Source organism: Mytilus trossulus, chromosome 14, assembly GCF_036588685.1.
Source record: "Mytilus trossulus isolate FHL-02 chromosome 14, PNRI_Mtr1.1.1.hap1, whole genome shotgun sequence".
NCBI lineage: Eukaryota > Metazoa > Mollusca > Bivalvia > Mytilida > Mytilidae > Mytilus > Mytilus trossulus.
In genome coordinates this window covers 24,394,317-24,422,279 of record NC_086386.1, presented here as the reverse complement: position 1 = coordinate 24,422,279, position 27,963 = coordinate 24,394,317, and the positions used below count along the sequence as shown (strand labels likewise).

The following is a 27,963-nucleotide window of genomic DNA, read 5'->3' as shown; positions in this document are numbered from 1 at the left end:
ATTTTACCCAAAGGAACTAACTTTCAAATAAATAAAATATAAACGGTTATAACTGTCGTTGTTCTGAATCTCCTCATATATTTAATGCGTTTCCATCAGTTTTAGTTTGTTATTCCGATTTTGTTTTTTGTCCATAGATTTACGAGTTTTGAACCGCTGTGTACTACTGTTGCATTTACTTACCTAGATATTAAATGTTTTAGTTCTATACGGGAAACTATACACTAAAATTTACGACAAGAGTGATGATCATTTTTTTGGGGTCCCTTTTGTTAACTTAAGTTTCATTAAAAATTCTTGCATAAAATGCAAGTATTTTTTTTCAATATAGAAATAATCTAAAAAAAAAAAAGGTACGGAAACTACTAAAATGTCATTTTTGGGGCAATCTTGAAACGAATACATCTAATAAAATAATATTTCCATGTGGAAATTACAATATTGTAACAATTCCTCTATACTAATTAAATTCTTCCTATAGAACATGTCCATGTAATGATAAGAATCTGTCAAATGAGAAAAAAACTCGAAAACGCAAAATCGCGAAAATGCGAAAAGGAGAAATCGCTAAACTCGAAAACGCGAAAAATGTATACGTATTGGATAAAACACATGCCATCAAAGATGTAACAAGAAATGCACAGTTATTCTAATACATTTATAAAGCCTTGTACTTTCCAAATGTATACGTATTGGATAAAACACATGCCATCAAAGATGTAACAAGAAATGCACAGTTATTCTAATACATTTATAAAGCCTTGTACTTTCCAACTACATTACGGAAATGTGATATAGCTCATGCTAATTTGTAATGTGTAATGACATGGATAATCATTGAACAAATTTGTTTTCTCTTTCTTTTTTATTGAAAATATAGTTTGAGCCTAATCTATAATGACTTCAAGGTTTAGCTAGCAAACAAGATAACCAAAGATATTACCCTTGCCTACACATTGATTGCAATCGGCTGTAAACATTTAGTTGAATAGTAATTCTGATTTGGTTATGAAAATTAGATTGAACTGGTTTTTAGTTTCACGAAAGCAGATCAGTCTGAAAAAATATCAATGAAGATGAACTACAAGCTCAGCTTTTAAGGCATCCTGGTGTTGCTCAAATGTTTTTTTTTGTTTATCTTGCACTTCTCCTCTATACTTTTGGTTTCGAATTCACTCTACTGACCTGTTTACGTAGTATATTTATGACTTTGTCCGTTCATCTTTTTTTCCTTTGAGAAAATGGATAATTATCTGATCCTCTGTCTTTTTTGGAGCAGTTATCTTTTTGTTTTATTCTTAAAGTGTCAGTCACATAGTTGAACATCACAGACAGCGACTCTCACTGAAGATGGACTGTCATAATTATGCTTTCTATGCCAATAAGGAATACCAATGTATTTTTTTTCTCTGCTATACTTCTCTATTGCGTGTTTTACTAATCAAGCAGTAGGCAATACAATACAATACAATACAATACAATATAATACAATACAATACAATACAATACAATACAATACAATACAATACAATACAATACAATACAATACAATACAATACAATACAATACAATACAAAATACAATACAATACAATACAATACAATACAATACAATACAATACAATACAATACAATACAATACAATACAATAACCGACATATAAAGTGAATAAAAATAGCCATTACTACTAGAATGCTGTTACAGTGTTTTTTTTTAATCTATGCTAAAAACAAAGTTGAGGTAAATGTTGCACAATATTCCGGAAAAGTATCCCAACTTATCCTGCTTACATCTAATATTACTATTATTGTTACTGGTACCCTGGCCAAATTTTTCAATAACACCTTGCTCAACGAAAGCGTCGATTAATTAAGTAATCAGTTGACAGAATTTCGAAAGGCATGAGATGAAAAAAATAATATAATTTGGTGGGAAATTCTGTAGTGATTGGATGATCTGAAGATATCAGAAATAGATAAAAAGTCATATATATGCAGTCCATATATTTCTTTGCAACCTAAACAATTGGAAAGTTTACTTGTGTATGTAGTTTGTGCTACCAAAATAATTCAGCTTGGTTTCGTTTTCAGCTGCATTTCCGACACAGTATTAAGGAAACAATTGAATGATAATATTCTGTTTATAGTATTTTGTTAATATCTGGCATGTAAACACGTTCTGTCCATGCACTTATCTCTGGATAGATCACAAGATCTGTTGCTGTGTTTTAAAAATAGAATCCTTGACTTCTGGAGAACCTGACATCACTCCGGTATCAGGTCCGTTCGCGCCCAATATACTATCGCACCCTCCACGTTCGCACCCAAGGTCTGTTCGCACTCTACACATTTGCGCCCAATTTTAATTCAAATTCCAGTTGAATAATTGGAAAATCATGATTGTTGTTTTTAATTGCTTTGGTGTAAATACTGAATGTATTTATAGCTTGGTATGAGTAAATTATTGAAGATTTTAAATGAAAAACACAAAAGATAATTGTTTTTAACAGCTTGGTCCCTTTGATCTGAAACAATGAAACAATAAAATATAGCAATACACTATTATAACCAAAACATGCCGATCAAACATGATAAAATGTATTCAACACACACTAAAAAACGTAGTCAGAATATCACTCCATTTTGAAACATGTCAATGAAACAAAGTTATAGCTATACACTGACCAAAACATGATTGAGAGTTATTCAACACAAAATAAAACGTTGACAGATTCCCACTTTATTTAGAAAGGATTTTTTTTTAACAATACACTATCCAAAACATGCTTAAGATTTATTCAACACAAAAAAAAATGCTGTATCACTTTATTTTGAGACAATGACAACACTATGGGAATACACTTGCCAAAACTTGATTACAAAGCTATAGTTATTAAACACAAAACCAATGTAAAATTGGGCGCGAACATGTAGGGTGCGAAAGTGAAAGGGGGCGAACATGAGTGGGTGCGAACGTGAATGGGCGCGAACGGACCCGGATTCCATCACTCCCCTCCCCTGTTTTTAGTTAGATTGTTGTTCAGTCTTTAGTGTTCTATTTAGTGTTTTATCTCTTTGTTGTTTTTCATTTCTATGTCATGGCATTGTCAGTTTGTTTAAATAAAAATTTACTGCTTTTGAGTTTGAATGCACATTTCGGTATCTTTCGCCTCTCTTACAAATGGAACAATAATCAGAAATTAACTATTTTTGTTCTCCTTATTAATAAAAATATTGTATTCTTCAAACTGGACAAAGTTGGTGATAATTATATGATATTTAACATGTTTAATTACATGAAAAATCATGTACATGCATGACAGGTATACATTGTACATTTTATTTCAACAGTTCAACTGCAAAATTGACAACTTTAGAAAACTAATACACCTTATCACTTTTCCTGGATGACCTAGGAATCTGTCCTGCTTGATCTATTGATGTCTTACATCTATCACTTTTCCACTGTGGCGTTAGGTATTTTGTATTATGACGTCAAAATTTTACAGAAACCTGTGTGATGTCCTCTAATCATGCTAATGACAGACAAATAGTGATAAGGTGTATTTGAATTCATAACTTCTGAACAACTAAATGTACTGATGTTACATTCAAATAGTTCTACATGAATAACATTATTGTGAGACTGAATGTTATGTTTATCTGAATATTTTTTTTTGTGGTGGCCCATTGCACATCATGCATATTGTGAAATTCAAATTAGCAGACATAGAAGAATGATCAAATTGTAGTTTGAATTATGAGCTCTGCTTTCAGTTTTTGTCTCACCTGGAAAAAATAGAATGCTATAAGTAAGGATTACAATTAATGAATTAGGCCAAAAAAAGATATATATGTCTGTTTAAGGTTACATCATCAAAATAAATAGGGTAGGTAGGTTGGTATTTCCATTTTATTTTTTGCGCCATGATTTTGAGTTGTGCAGTCCGTCTTGCTGTGGTTCCAGTTGTCCATGGGCAGAGATTACCTGCATTTTAATGATTGGATCATTTCCGTTTGTTATTGATTGAAAAAAATGGCGCCAAAAGTTTATTTCATCGCATGAGTCGCGAATTTCCTTAAATTAAAACAGCTATCATATTCATGATTAAGAAGACTTGAATGTATCAGGCAACACTATCGTCACTTTTGACACGAGTTCAGTTTATTTTTCACTTTACGATGGAAATAAAATGGCTTAGGGTTTGCGCTCAAAATATAGTCAGTCAAATTTTGTTATATGAAATGATTGTTAGGTTTTTACATGTCTGACCTGCAGGTTTCATCTGACGTTGACCTAATTTTAATGCTTCTTTAGTCTATGTTATTTTTTATGATTGATTTTATTTGCCAGAAACTACATTTATAAGTTATTTTTCACCTTTATTTTCTATACAGACAATGATTGAATGATTGTAAGGTGTATACATGTATGTCCAACTGACAGAATTCCTTTGACCTTGACCTCACATTCTGATTCATGGTTCATTGCAATTGTGTACATGTCTGGCATGTTTCATCTGACCTTGATCTCATTTCCATTTGTAATTGTCATGGGAAACTCTAATAAGCTCTTTCAATATCAGTTTGTTTGTGATAAGTATAAGTAAAGCAAGTTAGACATTTCAGCATCGCTGCTGCATGTTCACTTTTGTTCTTATTATTTAAAGAGGTCTGAAAGAAGTTTGACTGTATAGTATTAACATTCATGTCAAAAGTCATTCATTAAATGAGAAGATGAGAAACAAATGCATTTATAATGTTTAACATGTTTAAAATACAATATCTTGTCTTTATTACAGGTAAATCACAGGCATGGCTAACCAACCAGGTAGGTTATATTAATTTAATATTATTTTTTTAACAGAATATACCTGTTTACCAGTAAACCATTTTGATATGAATAAGAATTGAGAAGTCACAACCATGAGCTTGTGGTAATACAATAACAATTGAGAAGTCACAACCATGAGATTGTGGTAATACAATAAGAATTGAGAAGTCACAACCATGAGATTGTGGTAATACAATAAGAATTGAGAAGTCACAACCATGAGATTGTGGTAATACAATAAGAATTGAGAAGTCACAACCATGAGATTGTGGTAATACAATAAGAATTGAGAAGTGACAACCATGAGATTGTGGTAATACAATAAGAATTGAGAAGTCACAACCATGAGATTGTGGTAATACAATAAGAATTGAGAAGTCACAACCATGAGATTGTGGTAATACAATAAGAATTGAGATCTCACAACCATGAGATTGTGGAAATACAATAAGAATTGAGAAGTCACAATCATGAGATTGTGGTAATACAATAAGAATTGAGAAGTCACAACCATGAGATTGTGGTAATACAATAAGAATTGAGAAGTCACAACCATGGGATTGTGGTTATACAATAAGAATTGAGAAGTCACAACCATGGGATTGTGGTAATACAATAAGAATTGAGAAGTCACAACCATTATATTGTGGTAATACAATAAGAATTGAGAAGTCACAACCATTAGATTGTGGAAATACAATAAGAATTTAGAAGTCACAACCATGAGATTGTGGTAATACAATAAGAATTGAGAAGTGACAACCATGAGATTGTGGTAATACAATAAGAATTGAGAAGTCACAACCATGAGATTGTGGAAATACAATAAGAATTGAGAAGTCACAACCATGAGATTGTGGTAATACAATAAGAATTGAGAAGTCACAACCATGAGATTGTGGTAATACAAGAAGAATTGAGAAGTCACAACCATGAGATTGTGGTAATACAAGAAGAATTGAGAAGTGACAACCATGAGATTGTGGTAATACAATAAGAATTGAGAAGTGACAACCATGAGATTGTGGTAATACAATAAGAATTGAGAAGTCACAACCATTAGATTGTGGAAATACAATAAGAATTGAGAAGTCACAACCATGAGATTGTGGTAATACAATAAGAATTGAGAAGTCACAACCATGAGATTGTGGTAATACAATAAGAATTGAGAAGTCACAACCATGAGATTGTGGTAATACAATAAGAATTGAGAAGTCACAACCATTAGATTGTGGAAATACATTAAGAATAGAGAAGTCACAACCATGAGATTGTGGTAAAACAATAAGAATTGAGAAGTCACAACCATGAGATTGTGGTAATACAATAAGAATTGAGAAGTCACAACCATGAGATTGTGGTAATACAATAAGAATTGAGAAGTCACAACCATGAGATTGTGGTAATACAATAAGAATTGAGAAGTCACAACCATTAGATTGTGGAAATACAATAAGAATTGAGAAGTGACAACCATGAGATTGTGGTAATACAATAAGAATTGAGAAGTGACAACCATGAGATTGTGGTAATACAATAAGAATTGAGAAGTCACAACCATGAGATTGTGGTAATACAATAAGAATTGAGAAGTGACAACCATGAGATTGTGGTAATACAATAAGAATTGAGAAGTCACAACCATTAGATTGTGGAAATACAATAAGAATTGAGAAGTCACAACCATGAGATTGTGGTAATACAATAAGAATTGAGAAGTCACAACCATGAGATTGTGGTAATACAATAAGAATTGAGAAGTCACAACCATGAGATTGTGGTAATACAACAAGAATTGAGAAGTCACAACCATTAGATTGTGGAAATACAATAAGAATTGAGAAGTCACAACCATGAGATTGTGGAAATACAATAAGAATTGAGAAGTCACAACCATGAGATTGTGGTAATACAATAATAATTGAGAAGTCACAACCATGAGATTGTGGTAATACAATAAGAATTGAGAAGTCACAACCATGAGATTGTGGTAATACAATAAGAACATTGCATTGAAGTGTGAACACTACAAAATGTTATTTAGTTTTGTCTCACATTAAGGAAATTGATAAATTCATTGACAAAGTCAGACTTAAAATGCTAAAGTTGCTGATTCCAGCAATTTTTTAGTTTTAAATTTGATTATGTTGTTTTTAATTGTCAGAATTGTGAAATCGCCATTACCAAAAATTACAATTCCGTGGATTCATCAGAAAAATTCTTATTTAAAACACCTATTTTTCTAAATATTTATAACTGATATATTTAAAAAGAAGATGTGGTCTGATGACCAATGAGACAACTCTCCAAAATAGACCAAATTTAAATGACACAGGAATGGACAACTATCATGACTATAGGTCACTGTTTTGTCCAGTTCAATTTAACTTAAACGAAAGACTATGATGTACATTGTAGGGTTCAGATTCTTAGTTACTAAATAATTGTATATCAAGTCTGATGATTTCTTTGGGACAAGGGAGTCACAAATTAAAACAAAATTATGAAAGAAATAATAAAACAAACTTGGATGTCATAGAATATTGGGGATTTCAAAATTTTCTAAAAAACAAAACCTATATAAATATACATGTATGTTACATCAATTGTACTCATATATTAGAACATATTACCTTTTCTAGGAGGGTTTAATTTTGGAGGTCCTTCTGCAACATCATCACCATTTACACTAAACAAATCTGCAACAGCGCCTGCTGCCGCTGGTGGCTTTAGCTTTGGTGCTGCACCTGCAGCAGGAGGACAACCAACAGCCACACAACCAGCAGCAGGTGGATTGAGCTTTGGTGGCACAGCTAATACAGGCACAGGTAGGTTTAACAATATGTCAGAAATAATTTAAGGACTTTTTAATAAATCATAAATTCTCACCTTTATCATGCCCTTGTTTGACAAAGTGGGCATAGGGTGTTATCTTTGGCCAACTTTTGTACACAATACTTATACCTCAACATACACATCAAATTTGATATTGGTTTGTGTCACTATTATGACTTTACATTTTGTGTTTTTAATTAGACATGATTTGATGAGGCTTGCAATTAAAATGCATTGATTTGTCACTTTTGAATGCATTAATCTTACATTTTGTAAGAGACAATTTTGAGAAAAATCAGATTTCACATTGAAATGTTATCCTGGTTATATATCTTTCAAGAGACAATAAAAAAAATAGTAATCACACTGAACAATATATTTGAATAATTGTTATTTATCAGACTCTTAAATAAGCTTATATATTTTTTAAAGATGTCTGCTAAGGCAATTTTTGTCTGATTGAAAAAGCCAGACTAAGACCTGCTGTTTTATAGTAAATGAAATGTATATTTCTTTTTATATTAGGTGGGTTTAACTTGGGAGGCAATCTGGCAGCAACCTCAGCTCCAACTGGAGGTTTTGGTTTTGGAGGTGGCACTCAGCCTGCTAGTACTTCAACTGGTTTCACTTTAGGAGGTATACCTGCTGCCACCAATGCTACAGCAGGGCCCACACTGACTGGGTTACTGTCTGGTCCTCCACCTGGAAGTACAGGAGCCTTAGGACTAGGTGGTGTGGCCCCTAAACCTGCAGCTACAGGTACAACATGTTATAAGTTGATTATGTAAATTTCTGTAAAATATTGCAAATTTGTCATGTTTTTGTGTGAATTATTCTTGAAATACAATGAACATGATATATACATGTGTATAGCCATTCTTCTGATCTAATTTTTGCTGCTTAGGGAAATACGTTACATATTCATTTTGAGATATGCTCTTCAGAAACTAAACCTTAAATAAATATGACTTACTAACTTTGAGAAAGATTTTTTTTATCTCCTGATCACTTGCAAATGTGGGCACATCTTTTTTTTTTTTTTTTTTTTTTTGTAAAACTTTGAAGAAAAGGAATCTCTGAAGTAGATTATAAAAAATCCAAAAACAAATAGAATTACAAAAAAAACCCATTGTATAGAAACATGGAAGGAAAAAAATGTATTAATTGTCAGTTCAAATACATGTACATACTTTTTTTAATAACAGGTGTATCATTTGGACAGACAACATTACTAGGGGGAGCAACATCTGCTCCAGCAACTGGATTATCATTTGGAGCAACAACTCAACCTGCAACCGGTTCATCAATGGGTGGGTTAGCTAAGACCACCACAGGTCCCACATTAGGTGGACTCACACAAGCAAAGCCTGGTTTCAGTCTTGGAGGTGCAATAAGTCAGCCAGCTGCAGGACTTGGTGGGACCCCACAAGCATCCACTGGATTTGGACTTGGTGGGACATCACAACCATCTGCTCAAGGGTTTGGGCTAGGTGGAACCACACAGACAGCCGCTGCTGGATTTGGACTTGGAGCGAAACCAGCTTTACAAAGTGGTCTCACAATGGGTGCTGCTGGAATCAATATTGGACAAGCTACAAGTAGTATGTTTAAAACAAAAAATCTTTTCCCTGGGTTACCTTAATTTAGAATGTGCATTAAACAACCAAATAAAGTGTAGTAAATGTAGGGCCTTTGCAAAGTTTCTTTTCAAATGTATATATAGTTTCTTGTTTTTTGCTATGTATTATATAAATCATAAAATAATATAACTTGTTAAAAAGGAATATACATTTATGCAGATAGCTGTAATTAGAAAATAGTTTGAAAAAATTAACACAAGAAAATAAAGAATAAAAAAGTTTGAAAAAAGCAATATTTATTGTACTCTCCACTTGGAAACTTGATATGCTAACTTATATACTATAAAGTCAACCTTGCTTTCTTGAAAAAAACCTGCAGATTTGAAATCCAAAAGTATATAATAGAAACTCTTCTCAATGTCTGATATCATAAATTTTACAAAATATAAGAACAGTACAAAACTATTCTCTTATTTATATAAAAGGTAATTGACAACTCGGGAATAAGACACATATATTTTCTATCTTTTTTAGCTGGATCTAGTATATTTGGACAGACTGCTGCCAAACCACAAGTTACAGGTCTGGGAGGTGTTGATCCAAAGACTTCAGCGGTTACATCTGGTAAGGGTTGCTTTAACAATTAATCATGGAATAAAACTTTTTAACAAAGATACCAAGAAAATAAAACTATTATCTAAATTAAAGACAATGAAAAAGTAATGTGTATCTATCGTAATAGCTTTTGTTAAAAAAAACCTTAAACATATGTACTTAAAGCCTACTTTATACATATTATATACAAAATTTGAAAACTTGAAATCCCATGAAAAACCTTTTAAACATTGTTGTTAAATGGCTCCAATCTGAATATGTTATTATTAAACTTTTGTGTAGTGGGTCTCATTGGGGTCTAAGCGTGATGCAGGATTACCGATTTTTGTAAGCATGAAATGTGAAAGTCAAATTATTGTGTCATGAAAATGGGAAATGAGGTCTTGCGGGACCTGGGAAATGACAAAAATATGAGAATTGCTTACGCACATAGTGTAAGCGGGTTATGGAAATCTAACAAAATAGTAAGCGGGATCCGGGATTGGAACCCCCCAATGAGACCCTCTGTGTAGGACTATACTTTACATCATATTTTCTTCTTTCCAGGTGGAACAACAACAGATACAAAGCCAGGGTAAGCTATTGTTACAAAACTATATTTGAACTATAAAAATGTTCATTTAGCAAAATTTGATCAACAAAGAAACATAAAAGAAATGAATTTAACTTGTCTAGATTTAGACACTAGAACTTTTAATAATATACCAATTTCTACAATTTCACTGAATCCATATCAGAAGTATGAAGTAATTGTTTTAATGTGAATGACTTAAAACATTACCTTAGATTCCAAAGTTTATACCTTGATTGGCTTGAAAGACTATAGTTTCTAAGTACAAAAACACGGTAAACATATGTTTGACTTGCTCAATTTTGTTTTGGAGCCCTTGGTTAGTGAAGGGAATTTGACAACTATTTTTCAGAATATCAAGCTTTTTAAAAAACTGTTATAAATTGAAAGTATATGAATAAAGAAACTAAAAAAGCAGAAAAAATAAGCTTTCTGTGTTCTTGGTTTTCAGATATAAACCATTGAAAATTTGGCTGGAAACAATTTCCTCTAGACTTTCACACATTTAAAAAAAGAGGGACGAAAGATACCAGAAGGAGAGTTAAACTCATAGATAGAAAATAAACTGACACTGCCATGGCTAAAAATAAAAAGACAAACAGACAAATAATAGTACAGAAGACACAACATAAAAAACTAAAGACTAAGCAACATGAACCCAACCAAAAATTGGGGGTGATCTCAGGTGCTTCGGAAGGGTAAGCAGATCAAGTAGGTGTTAGTGGAGTGAGATATATTTTAATGGCACTACATGGATAAAACCAAGAGGATTCCAAGCATCTGGCAAAAAAATCAAAGACAAGAGGAGTGAACATCTTTAAATGACAAAATACTCTTTGTGTTAAAATGATAATGTTGCATAATGCAAACAAGGCTTTGACATATTTGTTCTGTCAATTGGATTTCCTTAACAATATCTTTCTGTTTTTACTATTTCAGGGATGGCAAAACACTTAAAGCATCACAGCTGCCTCCAGAAATATATGGAACTGTTGATGAATTTCAGTAAGTTTTAAAAGGATAGCAGATTGACATACAAAAATGAATAAGTCTAGTTAGAAAATTTTAGCTGAGATTTAGAAGCAATTTGTAGAAATAAAAAAAAAATCATGAATATGTCTGTTGTGTACATGATGAAATAAACAATGAATGAAGTCAATTAACCTGACTATATAGGGAAGAGGAGATAGAAGTTCATATACATTAAACACACTTATAAACTTTAACTTTAAACATCTGTCTCGAGTGTTTCTTATTCAAGGAGATTCATATCACATGATCATGTTCACGTCCAAAATTTGCATTTCATATATCACGGAAAAGAAACAGCCGTACTTCATTATCATCTTCAGAATACAATAATACCAAAGTCACAAAGCTCTCATTGCTGTTCTCTATCTTGGTGGATAAAGAAAACTCACACCTTACAATTAGAGCAAACTTTGGAGGACTTTTTATTTATATTCACAAATAACTTACAGTTTTATTTGAAAGTACATATGTTGGAGATTTGACTTTTTATCATTTTAGGAAGTATACTAAATCAGAGAAGAATGTACAAGATGACTTAGCCAGATCTACCTCCAAACCTCTATACAAAGTACAGGAAGATGTGGTCGCTTTAAGACAACTGTTATCTGTAGTGTCCAATGGTATACAGAGAAATGCTCTCGTAGTCCAAAAGTTAAAACATGAGATGACTCAGGTAAGGCATTGAAATACATTCAGGTAATAGTTAATTTGCATGATTGCAATTTAAAAAATTGCAAATTACAATTATGAAACTGTTCTATTTGTTATGTTGTCAAATTCAGACTGTTCTAAAAACGTGTAAACTCTTGGAGCAAAATTAAAAAATGTTCTTGTTCTATGATAAAGCCTCAAATCAAGCCCTTGCTAAAGTCGGTAATTGATTGAAAATTGTTTCAGTTTGTTCACTTAATTATTTTTTTTATTTAAATGGTCTTAAAATCAGGTTTTACTGTGTAATTTTTTAGGAATTGAAAAATGCTGAGATGTCAATGAGAACCAAAGATATTCCACCAGGACTACAGTATGACAACACAGCTCCTGCAGAGTCAGTATAGTGCAATTATATTTCATTTGTAATGAAAATTTACAAAGTTGTCATACTTTCCATTTTTCATTGATATAATAAAATTCTTTCAACTAAATGAATATTTTTTAAAGGTCATAGATATTATAATGATTTTACAAAGGTGAATAAACATTTAATGATTTGAAATTAGAACAGGTAAGTAAGTTTTGAAACATATAAATAAAAATAGTAAAAATATTAGAAATTTTCAAGGTACATTGTACATTGAAACTTCTATGATTTTGATAATTTTGATCACTTGAATATTAGAATTAAAAGTTCTGATTTTTTTTATAATTTTGATCAAAGATGAAATCTTTCTTTTCAGATACTTCCACCGTTTGGTAGAGGATTTTGAGAATCAGATGTTATCATACCGACAGCAGATAGAAACATTAGAAGAACATCTAGCATCTACACATCAGCCAAATAAACTTACACCAGATGGTAAGTACATGTTTACGGGATGTTAATGATTTATCTTGGAATTTAAAATTTTCTATATAATCCGAAAGGTATCATTTGATATTATGAAAAATGTTTCTAATTTTTAATACGGAAAGTTAAATATATGATTTTGAACGATGTTTAAATCAATTATTTGTTATTGTGTATCAAGACATAATGTCAGATCTTTAATTATAAAGGCAAACTTTTATTTGTAAAAGTCTGTCTGTAGCATCACTGATCCAGACATAAACTGTAGATTTTTAGAATTTTCATCTCAGAAAAAAATTTGGCTGGTCAATTTTATTATAGTTTAAAAGCAGAAATAAAACTGTATGAGTTTGTTATTTATGAGAAGACATAATAACTGTTTGTCTAAGGAATCTTTTAGAATTTATCTGTTTTTCAGATTTAATTCTGTTGCTGAGGAAACTTCATGAGACATTTATAGCATTAGCTGCTCAATTACATCAAGTACATGAAGCTGTTAAGGTATTTTAAAAAAAAACATCCTTTTTTTTCCTACATGATATTTTATAGTGGGCCTCAAAGATGTTTGTATCAAAGGGAAGTATAGCCATGTCTTACCCAGGCCTATCTATATAGGTTAGTTTACAGATTTAAAATGATAAGTAACTTGTTGTCATTTAGTTTTGCTAAAAAGATTTGTCTATAGGAGTGTAACATGTGAATGTGCAAAAAATATCTGTTTTAACGAAAAACTACATAAGCTTCAGAAAATGAAAATGTTTATTAAGATATCATTTGATATTTGTTGAGCTTGTCGATTGCGGACTCAAAAGTTAAGCTTGAAGGCAGATTTATAAGTATGTATATATATAGCGATCTCATATTGTTTTTGTCGAGCCTTCGACTTTAGGCGAAAAAGCGAGACTAAGCGGTCCTACTTTCCGTCGGCGGCGTCCACAAATATTCACTCTGTGGTTAAAGTTTTTGAAATTTAAATAACTTTCTTAAACTATACTGGATTTTTACAAAACTTGGACAGAAGCTTATTTATGATCATAAGATAGTATCCAGAAGTAAATTTTGTAAAAAGAAAAATCCATTACTTATAAATGGACTTAGTTTTTTCTGCGGGGAAACATTACATTCACTCTGTGGTTAAAGTTTTTAAAATTTTAATAACTTTCTTAAACTATCCTGGGTTTGTACCAAACTTGGACAGAAGCTTATTTATGATCATAAGATAGTATCCAGAAGTAAATTTTGTAAAAAGAAAAATCCATTTTGTCTGTATTATACTTTTAAATGGACTTAGATTTTCTTCCAGTTAACATTACATATACATTCTGCAGTTAAAGTTTTCAAAAAATTTACTGTAAACCAACTTATTTTCGCGGATGCTTTATTTCGCGGTTATCTCCAGCTAGTCTACTTCACGGCAATTTAATTTCGCGATTTTCTAATTAACTTGATTTAGTATAATAAGGAAAGATCCAAGTTATACATTTTCGTGACGATTTAATTTCACGTTATTTTTCTACTCGCGAAAGTCACGAAAATTAATCGCTCGCAAAATTAAGTTGGTTTACAGTATTAGATTCATTAACTATCCTAGATTTTTACCAAACTTGGACAGAAGCTTCATGCAATCAAAAGATAGTATCAAGGAATATTTTTATTGATTTTTTTCCTCATTTTTGTTGAGCCTGCGATTTACAGCAAAGTAGGCGAGACACTGGGTTCCGCGGAACCCTTACAAATTTTTTTGTTTTGTCTCTTAATTATGTGTATAGCCACAATTTTGTCTGCCTAGGTACAAATCAGCTTAAAGTGAGTTTCAATTTCTGTTATTTGCTAAAATGTATGGTTGTTTGGTTTTAGACACAAAAAGAGCACTATTTAAACTACAGAAAGATTTTCCTCCACGATACAAATAACATATTTGAGCCAGAAAAGAAACAGCAACCCCAGACAAGACAAGACACATCCACACATCTTGGTCCTACACCATTTGGTGGTCTGACTAATGCTGCTGCAGTTGCCATGGCATCAGCTTTAACTAGATCACAACAACCTGCAGGTAATTCTAACATGTTCAAATGTATATTATTATTCTTGATCCATTTTAATTTGAGTTAACTTGGAATAATTATACTCCTGTTTTAAAAAAGTCAAAAAGTATAGATATAAGAAGATGTGGTATGAGTTCCAAGGAGACAGCTCTTTCTTCCTAGTCACAATTTGTAAAAGTTAACCATTATAGGTCGAAGAATGATCTTTAACTCAGAGCCTTGGCTCACACTGAACAGCAAGCTAAAAAGCCCCAAAAAGTTAAATGTGTTAAACCATTCAAACAGGAAAACCAACGGTCTAGTCTATATAACAAACAAGAAACACTTATAAACCACATCAACAAAGACAACTACTGTGTCCATCAATTCGCCAGTCCTAAAAAAAATTGGTTGCATCTTTCTCAGGGACTATATCATATTTGGGCTAAAGTATCATCAGTGAGCTGCAGTTTTACTTATTAAATTTGTTACAAATTGTTTAATTATAGCTACCATTTGATACCATGAATTTTGAGTCAGATGTACAGAAAAGTGTGATTTAATTTTGTGAAATGATTACAATTGAATATATTGATTTCTTAGGACCACCTGTGGCAGGCCTGGCAGGTAATCTTGGTCAAACAGCTGGATTTGGTTCTACAGGGTTATTTGGTGGAGGAACAACACAGCCTGCAGGTATGACACTAATTTTATATGCAAGATGTAAAGGCTCTTACTCATTCATGCTTATGCTTTGATCCATTGTTGTGTGCATATAAAAAAGAAGATGTGGTATGATTGCCAATGAGAAAACTCTCCACAAGAGTCAAAATGACACAGAAATTAACAACTATAGGTCACGGCCATTTTATATTACAAATTATTTCTAGGGCAAAATCTGTTTAAACGATTATATACTTGAAATTATTGTTTTCCCGGATTGAAATTATTCTTTTCCCTAAATTCAAATCTTTTTAAGGATGTTTTAATGTAAAATTAAATTTTGTCTTGTCTGTGGCAAGTGGTGAAAAGAGGTTGATGTGACATTTTTTTTAGCAACATCACCTTTTCCATCTTCAACATCTAATCAATACCCAATTACGAATTTGATAGTTACATGGTATTTTTCTGCACAGTGCATAGGATGTATTGTTTATCGGAATGTGTCATTTATGTTTGATATTTTGTTCATTTCTGTAATCAAAGTAACCAATTTCAGTACACATAGTTGTATTGTATTGGCAATTTCTTGACTTGTAAAGGATTAACTCCAAGTTTAAAATTGTATAATCATCATTTTTTTAAATATTCATATATATTGCATCAAGATTTTGCGATCTGTGGACCTTAAAATGTTAAAATCATGATATGATCAAAGAAATTTTTGTCTCGATGATAATATCAAAATTTTACAATTAAGGAATAACAGTACTGTAGTTGAAGAGTTGCCACCGTCAATTGTAGATTTGACGGTCGCAAATGCAGTTTTACTGGCGACGCGTAGCGGAGACAGTAAAACAGAGATTTGCTACCGTCAAATCAAAATTGATGGCGGCAACTCTTCAACTACAGTACTGTTATTCCGATTCTAATGCATTACAAAAAGAAAAAATACGATAAAACATGAAAAAATGTCTAAATATGTCAAATAAAAAAAATCCGCTAAACTTAATGACTGATTTTGGCACAAAGACGTCATGGCTAAACGTGACGTCATACAATTAAAAACTTACAAACTGGACGTTATAACGTTACCTGTACGCTTCAAATTCAGATGAAACATTAAAACGGCGAATTTGAGGTAGGTGTTGTTTTATTTTCAATTATATAGTAGTAATCGTACATTTGTTGATTCATCAATTCAAAATGGCGGGTCCCTCCTTAGTTACGCCAGGTCAACTGTGGATTTGACAGCAACTTTTAGCCAATGAAAAAAATTGTTACATCCAAATTGCATTAGAATTTTCATTTCAGCTTTTGGAGCCACAACAGCAACCCAGCCAGGGATAGGAGGTAAACAGAATAGATTGTTAAACTTTTCACTGTGGGGTTAAATTTGCAATTTAACAATAAGCAATATAATTTCTTTCTACAAATATAATTGAGAATGGAAATGGGGAACGTGTCGAAGAGACACCAACCCAATCAAAGATTAGATCAAAACAGCTGAAAGCCACAATTGATTTTTCAACAAATCGTTGAAGTTGGATATATTTCCTTGTGATTTATTTCAACATATATGGTTTAATTATGTCAAAGTGTCCTTAAAATACCATGTATACTTTTTAAGATAACTCAGGGTTTCCCCTGGGTCAATTTTTTTTTTCGCCACCTCTTTCGCCAAAACAATATATTTTTCGCCACTTTATTATTTTTTTCGCCAAGTAACACAATTATATTTTCCTTTTAAAAATTTCCTTTTTTCCAGACCCCCCCCCCCCCCATAATAAGAAGTGGTTTTTACAACAATACAAAGCATCTTATCACTTGGAATTGATCCCTTTTGTAAGGTGTGGTCATAACATTGAAGGGTTACTCTCATGCAAACCTTTTGAATAGATTTCATCATAACGACAGTTTCCTTTTCTAGACCATCGTAAATAAGTAAAACTATACGCTTGAAACACGTGTGTAGGTGAAACTACTTTGAAGTACAAACTCAAATCAATGATCTATTTGAAAGTTGAATGATAAAGTTTTAAATCAGAGACCTTTCTTGCTTTTGAACATTTTCGTCATAATAACAATTTTCTTTTCTGACTATCATTTTAAAGAAGGAGAGGAAGCGTAAAAAATTTGCTTCAAACACGTGCGTCGTAAAATAGTTAATTATTCCCTTTTGTGACATGTGACAGAAGCCAATTAACCTTATCATTTGTCATATTATACAATCAACACCTTTATCAATTAGTCCTTTGATGTGGATAGCTATGAATGCAATCAGCTGATTATTGATTTTCTGTCATAATCTTAACGAGTTCAAGGTGAATTCAAAGTATTGAATGATCGGTAAAGTTAGAGAAAACCGTAAAAGGAAATAAACAAGATGGCTGAAAATAAATCGTTATATATATTTCTTTCGCCAAATTCTTTCGCCAATGACGAATTTTAATCGCCAAAATTATTATTTTTTCGCAAATTGCGAAAATGGCGACTGCCAGCGGAAACCCTGAGATAACTAGAACACACCTGTGATATCAAAGGGCTTTGACTGAATAAAAGTATCTAATTATGTGTAAGCCTTATTTTAGCCTTGATTTTTAGTACTGGTATTATCAACTGATAAAGTCTTGCTGATTGTAAGATGCAGTTTTCTCTGCTTTTATTTTTTTTCTGTTTGGACCAATCAACCTGTAACTTATCATTTATTGGTACTATTTATTATTTTGAAAAAACCTGGAATGGAGTAATTTTTAATCAACAGCATTGTTCTAACAGCATTGTTCTATATTATTAGTTATAAAAAAAGTTGAATTCGATTCACCGTTTTATGTCATGTCGGCTTACATATTGGAAACTGTACCTATGCCTTATTTTAAGTCTAGATTTTTGGTATTTGTATTGTCATTTTATAAAGTCTTGCTATTTAAAATACTACAATAGAATACAATGTGACAATGATTGAATTTAGTAGTGTCAATCCTGTGATTTTGACCCATGTATATAGCAAACCTCAAATACATTGTTTGGTAGTGCGTCTGACAAATGCGGAATGTACAGGTAAGGTAATAGGTAACATGTGTAGTATATATACCTTTATAAAAGTTTTACTTGTAGCTTTCTTCGGTTATACATTTATTAGGTGAACAAAAAACGTCTTTAGATTTATTAGTATTGATATTTCTTTTAGTAGTGCATAGCTGAAATTTTATTTTTAATTTTTTTTTAGGTTTTGGTGGATTTGGCACCACTACTACACAACCTGCTGGTTTTCAAGGTAACCATTTTGTTTGATGGATTTTAATCCATTTTCTTGCAGTGTACTTTTCAGAAATTCAACTTCCATCTCTGCAATTGTCAACAGCAAAAATGATGTCTAGATCATCAGAATGTTCAAAACAGGGCCCTTCCCACAATGCAATATTTTTTTTAATTCATTTATTAGACCAGTTTATTTGGCTGAGTTTTTTAAGTGCAGATTTATGAATAGCCTATGACCGACCACAGTTTATAAATGGTTATTACAATATCATTACAGATTGATTACAAATATCAATATTTGTCAAAAGATAGGAACATTTACTGCTGTAGTCTATGAGACTTTTATACATGACAGCTTACTAGATAAGAAAAGATACCAACTTTGATTGCAATTGACCAAGATTTGGAAAGAGTACTAAATAGTTATCAAAGGTACCAGGATTATAATTTAGTACGCCAGACGCGAGTTTCATCTACATAAGACTCATCAGTGACGCTCATATCAAAATAGTGTAACTCTGATCTTTTATAAAATTCACAACAAAAACAATCAATCAACCGTTACTTCTTAGTATACATATCCCTTATAAGAAATAACATGATATATTTTTTTTCTCTAGGTTTTGGCAGTGGTTTTGGAACAACAACCACCACCCAGTCAACAGGCTTTGGGGCTGGGTTTGGTGCAACAGGAGGGACAGCCACTGTTCGGCCATTAGGTTAGTGGTAAGCACTGCCCAATTACAGGTACACAGAGTTGACCATTTACCATTAGGGTTTGTGGTTTTTTAAAAGCATGACCCTAATTTGGGAACATAGGTATCTGTGTGCATGTCCCATTACCAAGAAAAATTCAATGATTTTAATACCTTGAGAAACTTTCCATTTAATAATTTACATCCAAAATCTTCTAATTGGCTGACTTTGTTTTGTTTATCAGCTCATAGACATAATTTTTGTCATTTGACCGTGACGTCATCAACATTTTTTCATGGTTTACTCCGTTTAAAATGGAACTTAAAATTAAAATATAAGAAATGACTGTGAATTATTAGTCTTTTCTTAAATGTAAATAGATTTCTTTTTGTGTGCTGTTGACTTTGATCAAGTTTTATATGCCATCATGAATATGATTCATTGGAGTAATATTATACTAATTATAAAAATATGGCTTTTTATAACATCATAATTTCCAGTTCAATTTTGACAAAAAGAAAAATTCAAAGTTATGAATAATTGACAATAAATGTTTGTTTTTCAGGGTTTGGAACAGCAACAACAGCTGCATCAGGTTTTGGAGGTCAAAGTACATTTGGTCAAACTGGTTCCCTGTTTGGTACAGCCCCTGCTGCTGCACCTGCCTTTGGGTCAAATGGAGAACCTTTCCAGCTCAACAAGCCCCCTACATCAAAGAAAAAGAGATGATCAATATGAGTAGGCATCTTAATGATGTCTGAGTTATGATTTTAAACTGAAACATGTAAATTATTAGAGATTACAATTAAAAGTCTATTTTGATATACAAACATTTTGTTTATATTTTTAAATATCTTTTAATCAGTTATTATTAGGGCTATTCCAGAAAAAAATGTATGGTGGGGTTGGAAGGCAGTTTTTGTCAGCACCCACCACCCAGACAATCATAATTGAGAATTATAGTGCATTATAGTGTGAAAAGTTGCTCTGATACCCATCACCCATGTATTATAAATACAATGTGCCTTCCAACCCCCTCATACATTTTTTTCTGGAATAGCCCTTAGTTTGATAGTTGATGTAAACTGATATATAGTAAGGATAGAAAAATTGTATAACAAGAATAAGATTCTACTTAGAAGTTTTAACTTTTTTTGAATTTAATTTGAAATGTAAAAGATTTAGAAATATGGAAAAGATGTGATTACTAATAAACAAGGAACCTCAAGAGATCAAAAGGACTAGAACTTTGTTGTCCGTGAACTTGAAAGCAAACTTTCAGATAAACTGTAATAGAATGTGGATCATTGAAAACAAAAAACATGACCATCTTAGTTAAGTCAATTACTGTAAATTCAGAAATTATTGCGAGGTTTTTATTATTACGAAAATTATGACAGAATTATAAACGCAATAATTTAAACTGGCATTTTAAAATGTTTACATGAATTAAGCTGTTTTTTTCCCTAAGTCATAAAATTTTAAATTGCGTTTAAGTCTAAATTGACAAAATCACAATAATAAATGCACGAAATAATTTCTGAATTTACAGTAAATTGTATTGAGAGATATTAAAAAAATGCAATTTGATTTTTCAACAAACCATTTGATAACCAATAAATAAGAACGAAGCAGTGGAAAAAAATGAATTAAGTTATAAGTCTTATTACCAGTATTTGAAATTGAGAAATATGAAATTATTGAAAGAATGATGCAAAATTTAAATTAAAGTGAAAGAATACAAGCCAAAAGGACAAAAGTATTAGTTGTTGAACTCTTTTAGAGAATGAGATGAACTAATATTGAATGTTTGTCTGAGGCATTTAAAAAAAATATTTATCAGAGTCCAGACCATCATTATGATGTTGATGTTGGATAGCAACACTGAAGGGAAGAATGAAACAGAATATAAACTGAAAAGCAAATTATTTGTGAATAATTTAATTTTGGATTTTTCATGTCTTCTGATTGGCTGACATTGTTTTGTTCATCAGCTCATAGACATAATTTTGTCATGTGACCGTGACTTCATCAACGTTTTTTCAAGGTTTAATCCTGGCTTAGAATGGAATTTAGAATGAAATTAAAAGAAATGACTGTAATATTTGTTCTATCTATTTGAAAGAACATAAACAATGTGGTGCTCACTTTAAAATAACCTGCTATGCGAGTTATTCAGTTTGCACCACATTTTTGATGTTATTTCTTCAGAAAAAATATTAGTGATTCCTTAAATAAAAATATTCATTTAAAACTAGTATCTCAATTGTTTGTAAAACAATTGAAAGGTCTTTCCTGTAAAAGTGATGCTTTCATAATGTACTTTGTACGACCTTTCGTTTGATATACGACAAGCATACCTTCTGAAACTTTTTACTTTTATCACTTAATGACCTCATCCGCCTACATTTTTGAGATCGGAATTATTATATATGTAACATAGAGTAGATGAGCTTTCATTTGATATGCGACAACGCCATATTCTAGAAAGTTTGATTTTTGCACTCAATAACCCTATCTTACTAATTTTTGAAGGTCAGGAATTTGCTATTTGAAATGTACACATCATGACCTTTCATTTGATATACAACAACCCTACCTTAAAAGAACATTTATTTTTTGCACTCAATGACCCCATCCAACTCATTTTTGGGAGACGTCAATTTGAAATTTGAAATGTTCGCTTTATGTTCTTTCATTTGATATGCGACAACCTTACCATCTGAGAAATTTGAATGTTTGCACTAAATGACCCCACCCGTCTCCCTTGGATGAAAAGGGGGTTTCAAATTTTCATTTTTAAGTAGAGTTTATTAAGACCTTCAATTTGATATATCAGATGACCCCATTTGACAAAGTGCAAATAATGATGCAATATCAACTATATAAATAGAAATTATGAAACTTACAAAGTCAATGCAAAACATGAAAATTTCAAATTGAATTTTTTAGTGTTTTTTTAAATGGAATGTTTTTGGTATTTGTCAAACATATAACTATGTCAACCTCTTCAATTTCTTAAACATTTTAAGTGGTAAGCTCTTGATGATTCAGAAATACATGCCTCCGCTCGCAAAACTTAAAACTGCATTATCTCTAAAACGACAATAGATATCTCAAATCTGTTAAATGATAAATGATCTGCAGTTAAAGGACAACATTATAGAATAAGAATTAAGACAATTATAAAGTTCACTAAGGTCACAATTAATCATCAAATATATGATGCAATACAAAACTTGAGAACCGGAAGTCGTAAAGACATGGGACTATCACCATTCAACTCAGGACCACTTGACCTTTTAAATATCACAAGTTCAAGGTCATAGTATAATGTGAAGGTCAAGGTGAAATTTCATCATGACCTGACATTGACCTCAAATTGAAGGTCTTGAACTACTGATCATCTTTTAAGTTTATAGTAGGTTGATATCTGTTACCTTTAAAAAGATATACACAAAATACTATTCTTTTAATAATCATCCCGTTGTAACTTTTGAACAGACGGTCGGACATTTTTGGGCTTATTATATAAATTGTAGAGTTCGTCGAGAGGAACATTTTATACGCTGTATGTAGGCAGCAAAGTCTTATCGTTTTCCTAATATGTAAGCTTGAAATTGCAGCGTAATTTTTTTTTGCACTCTGTGACCTTTGACCTTGGGTGCATATTGAAGGTCACATGAATTAAAGATTATTGGTGAAGGTCCCAAGTCTCTACGACTTCCAGTTCTTGCAATAGATTTTTTTCTAAAATTGTATACAATTTTTCAAGGGGAATAACTCCTTATAAGGGTTAATAACAAAATGATTGTATATGTTCATTAACATTGCCATCTGTTCCTGTACATGTTGCCGTTTTCAAATCGATTCTATCTCTAACATTTTTTGAGAAATGAGCAAAGGAAAGAAATTGTTTCAAGGGGAAATAACTCTCAAAGGGGATGATGAAATTGTATGCAGCCTCATATGGTAATACATCATGATGAGATGTACCTATTGTCCAAATAAGATCATGATATCTTTAAAAACAACGAGGGGGGGTCATGTTGAAAAAAATCAATAAAAGGGAGATAACTTCTAAAGGGGATTATGAAATCCTACACAGCCTCATCTGGTAATACTTCATAATGAGGTCTACCGATGGTCCATATTTGGTTTTGATAACTCCAATAGAAACGAGGGGAGGCCATGTCAAACAAATGCTGGATGAAAAAAAAAAAAAAAAAAAAAAAAAAAAAAAAAAAAAAAACATGCGAAAAACAATAAGGTCTTTCCTCACGGAGAGGAAAGACCTTAATAAACAGTTATGATGTATTAAGTGTACTAAGTTGATATTTTTGTTACTGTAATTTAAAAATTGTGATAGGGTGGACATTACTGTAGTTGAAAGTATCATTTAAATTTGTAGTAATGTATTTCTAAAACATGTACCAGAATTAAAAGTTGTAAATCTCCCATTATGTCTTAATCATTTAACACCTCATTAATAATCATACTGCATATTCTAATTTTTATAGTGGTGTCATTTGGGTCAAAGAGTTTTTTGTAAGCGTGACATGTATGTGAAAGTAAAATTTTTTGCATGAAAAAGTGTAGCGAAGTCAGCTAGGGCACATGAAATTACAAGTGCTTTTATTGCAAAAAAATAAATGCCTTACAGGATTCTGACTAAACACTTAACAGGATACAAGGTCAAACCCCCCAATAAGACCCCTATTATATTGTAAATGGTTGTTGTTAAAGGGCAAAGTGAATATAAAAATTGGCACTCGCACCACATCTTCCTATATCTATATGTATCATTTAAGTTGTCATATGTTATTATTGTTTATTATCTCGCACATACCTCCATTTTCAAGCATGAAAAATATGTGTTGATCATTAAAATAGAATTAGTTATTCATAATTGTTTTTTAATATGAAATGTTATTTTTCAATCAAGAAATTTGGTCTTTTTATGGAAATGTCATTGTTTCAGATTTTATTAATTAAAAGAGACATGGTTTACAAGAATGATGAAACTGTGTATCATATCATACTATGGAAGGAATCATAATTTATAATTCACTGCGATTGTAAGATCAACAAAAAATTGAATATGCAAGTTTTAATTTTTGCGGAGCTACATGTATGTTTTTGAATTTTCGCTATAATAAACATCTCAAGTCTCTGTATTTACAGTGCATTAACGGGATTAATTAATTCTAAAACAGTATTTCAATTTATAATGGGCCTTTTTTTAAACCAATAGCCTATAAGATTCTTGCAAAATTTACTGTCCTTTAAGGTAAGAAAAGGTACGAGACAACATTTATGCATCCTAAAGATAGAGTACTCAAGGGTGTCACTTAATTCTAAATTGACACATGTCTTTTTACAAGGCATCTCACTTTTAAAACTTTCTAGTAAATTTCGTATCATTAGACAAAAATTAATATACATGTACATAACAACTTTTGACCTATTGAAGTCTACTTTTCTTTTTGTCTCTTTGTGGAAAAATTTCACAACTCATTCTATTTATATAAAAAATACTCAACCTATATCAAATGAACAGGACATACTGTAATTCATGTACAATCAACACACCTGACAACATTGAACAGGTAAAAGTGTACTGGCCAAGGATCTGTTGACGAATTTTCTATATATTGAATTGCTAAAACATACCTGTACTGTTACATTATAAGTAAAATCTGAATATTCAACAATCATTATGAACTGACCTAATTTATATTGCAATCATCATGAACTTTGACCTAATTTAAGTTGTGCATTACTCTGGCGACCTGACCTGATGTAGTACATCATCCCGGTCATTATTGTTTTGTTTATTGTCTTGTTTGGAATAAAATTTGAATCTTCACAACTTTTTCTGTTTTCTTGTATTACTTAACCTTTGTTGGTGACCTGATTTACTTTTTCTGATAAGTTTACAGTTTCATGGGACAACAAACCAACACAGATTAAAATTAAGGGGTGGATTTAGGGGGGTGGCCCGGGCCCCCCTTTTTGGAAAAAAATTTGGTTGCTTATATATATGGAATCACTGAAGCATGACTGGAGCTGGCCCCCTCTTAGGTCAGTCAGTGGGCCCCCACAAATTTCTGGATCCTCCACTGAAATTAAGCATGAAAATAGGGAATGTGTCAAAGAGACAACAAACAACCATACCACAGAGAAGTAAACAGCCCAAGGTCATCACTGAGAAAATTCTGCTCTCAGAGAGGGGGGCTTCAGCTGGCTCATAAACAAAAATGTTAACTAGTTCAGCATATAACATGTCACACTAAACTCTGAAACAAATATATAAACCAAAATTAAAATTGGACAGAGTGATGCCTCTACACTCTGAATAAATTTTTATAACGTAATCAATGTAGGACTTTCTTTGAAATATTGTGTCTCTCATGACACTGTTCACTCTAGGTGTAGTAAACTGGGAAAAGTGTGCACCTCTTGCATATCTTATGCAACTTTATACATGTACTCCAAAAAGTGTCTTTCAAAAGAGTAAATATTCATAAAAATTAAAACCCAGATCACATGCACACCTTTAATATTTGAAAAAACATCCAACAAAGTGAAAAAAATCTCAGAATTCAGACTAGGAGGAGTTATCCTGTCATGCCATGCACCTTTTATAGATATAGGAAGATGTGGTGTGAGTACCAATGAGACAACTCTTCATCCAAATAACAATTTAAAAAAATAAACCATTACAAGTCAATGTACAGCCTTCAAAACGGAGCCTTGTCTCACAACGAACAACAAGCTATATTGAGTATAAAGGTCCCAAAAATTACTAGTGTAAAACAATTCAAACGGGAAATATCTAGAAATGAAAAAGTTCAACTATCTTTTAAAAAAACAAATGTAAAAAAAAAGCAAAAAAAAACCTATCCAAATGCACACATTCAATATGTACAAACAGCCAGCACAGTGAAAGATTCCTAGCATTCAAACTGTAGGAGTTATCTGGGAAAACTCTGTACCTATAATGAGTTGAAAGGGAGGGACAGAGAGTAAGGATAAACAAAATGCCCCAAAGTTTCAATTGCGGGGGCATAAAAACATTAAAGACTAACAAAAGCTAGAGGCTCCTGAATTGAGACAGGTACAAAAATGGAAGAAGTTATGTATAAACACATGAATGCCTTTTATTTGACAAAAAGAGTTATGCCCTTTGGAAACATTATGTATAGTGAAAATTTTATCAAAACTTTGTCATAGTTAAAGTTTAGAAAGGTCTTTTGGAGTTCAAAAATCAGCCGATCATTTACAAGTATCTTTTAAAGAGTTCAGACGCTTTGAAGTAATGATTTTCCCCCCATATGATTTTTGCCATGTTAGTAATCTAATGGGTACAATTCTTGTAATATTTTTATAAAATTTATAATACAAGTTTATATTATCAATGTCTTTGATGATTTTAAAAATCAGTGCTGATCAACTATTTCCCTTGAAAATATTAATTATATGTGTATATGGAAAACTGTTTTGCACGTCACCTGTCCCCATTTCCCACCAAATTTAGACTTAATACCAGGTTTGTTTTAACATGATCATTATGGGTTCATCATGTGGAGAAGGATCTTCTTAGCCTTCTTCAGCACCTAAGAATAAGATAATTCCCAGTTTTTATGTGTGGTTAATTCAGTGGTTAATTCAGTGGTTGTCGTTTGTTTGTGTGTAAAATATATTTTTTTTGTTATTTTTTTATGTAAATAAGGCCGATTTTTCTGGTTTGAATGCTGACTATGCGGTATGGGCTTTGCTTATTGTTGAAGGCTGTACAGTGACCTACAGTTGTTAATTTCTGTGTCATTTTGGTCTCTTGTGGAGAGATGTCTCATTGGTAATCATACCACATCTTCTTCTTTATATTAATGAGTTCTCTTTATTGTGTTTTGTTAACTTGAGATTGTTTGTCTTTTTCTTTTTAGTCATGGTATCAGTTTATTCTTGACATTCAATTCATACTCTATTTTTAGAATGATACACAAAAATTCTTAGAACTTGATATAGTAAGGTATCTGTATGTAAAAAAGTACAAACAAGATAAGAAAGAAATGAATAACCAATGTATATTTCATATTTTATTTTGCAATGTGTATACTTTAAGTAAAACATTCAAATAGCACTGTTACATATAAATTTTCGTTAATTTACCATTAAATTCTATGATGTCCAAAATCTCTTCCCTTTAGAAAGTGATTGAGTTAGATAGCCAGACACCTAGTGATGGTTTTATCATTTTCAATATTCTAATTCTTAATACAGATGTATTGCATGCTTTAAACAGAAATAAATGACTAGGTTTAATACAAACTACAGAGATGGG

At 31.7% G+C, this 27,963-nt stretch overlaps 1 protein-coding gene across 2 annotated transcripts; it reads left to right on the top strand.

Annotated features, from left to right (window-relative positions):
• Positions 1–1,834: 1,834 nt before the first annotated feature.
• On the top strand, positions 1,835–20,508 carry LOC134698140 (nucleoporin p58/p45-like). Of its 2 annotated transcripts, none has more exons than XM_063560438.1 (18): positions 1,835–2,041; positions 4,801–4,829; positions 7,478–7,663; positions 8,196–8,429; positions 8,876–9,271; positions 9,785–9,874; positions 10,412–10,439; positions 11,376–11,441; positions 11,967–12,141; positions 12,434–12,513; positions 12,863–12,981; positions 13,391–13,473; positions 14,830–15,028; positions 15,603–15,695; positions 16,974–17,012; positions 18,889–18,936; positions 19,541–19,639; positions 20,182–20,508. In XM_063560438.1, the coding sequence occupies exons 2-18, from the start codon at positions 4,814–4,816 to the stop codon at positions 20,343–20,345; spliced, it is 2,115 nt and encodes a 704-aa protein (XP_063416508.1). In that variant the 5' UTR covers positions 1,835–2,041; positions 4,801–4,813; the 3' UTR covers positions 20,346–20,508. The 2 variants fall into 2 exon arrangements, with proteins under 2 accessions (XP_063416508.1, XP_063416509.1); XM_063560439.1 differs by having other exon boundaries at positions 19,541–19,646; positions 20,182–20,398.
• The last annotated feature ends 7,455 nt before the right edge of the window (positions 20,509–27,963 follow it).

Excerpts from the sequence above, each read along its gene's own strand:
- LOC134698140 (XM_063560438.1), top strand. Across the intron at positions 13,474-14,829 it reads AAGTACATGAAGCTGTTAAG|ACACAAAAAGAGCACTATTT; the intron begins GTATTTTAAAAA and ends GTTTGGTTTTAG. Across the intron at positions 15,696-16,973 it reads AGGAACAACACAGCCTGCAG|CTTTTGGAGCCACAACAGCA; the intron begins GTATGACACTAA and ends TTTTCATTTCAG.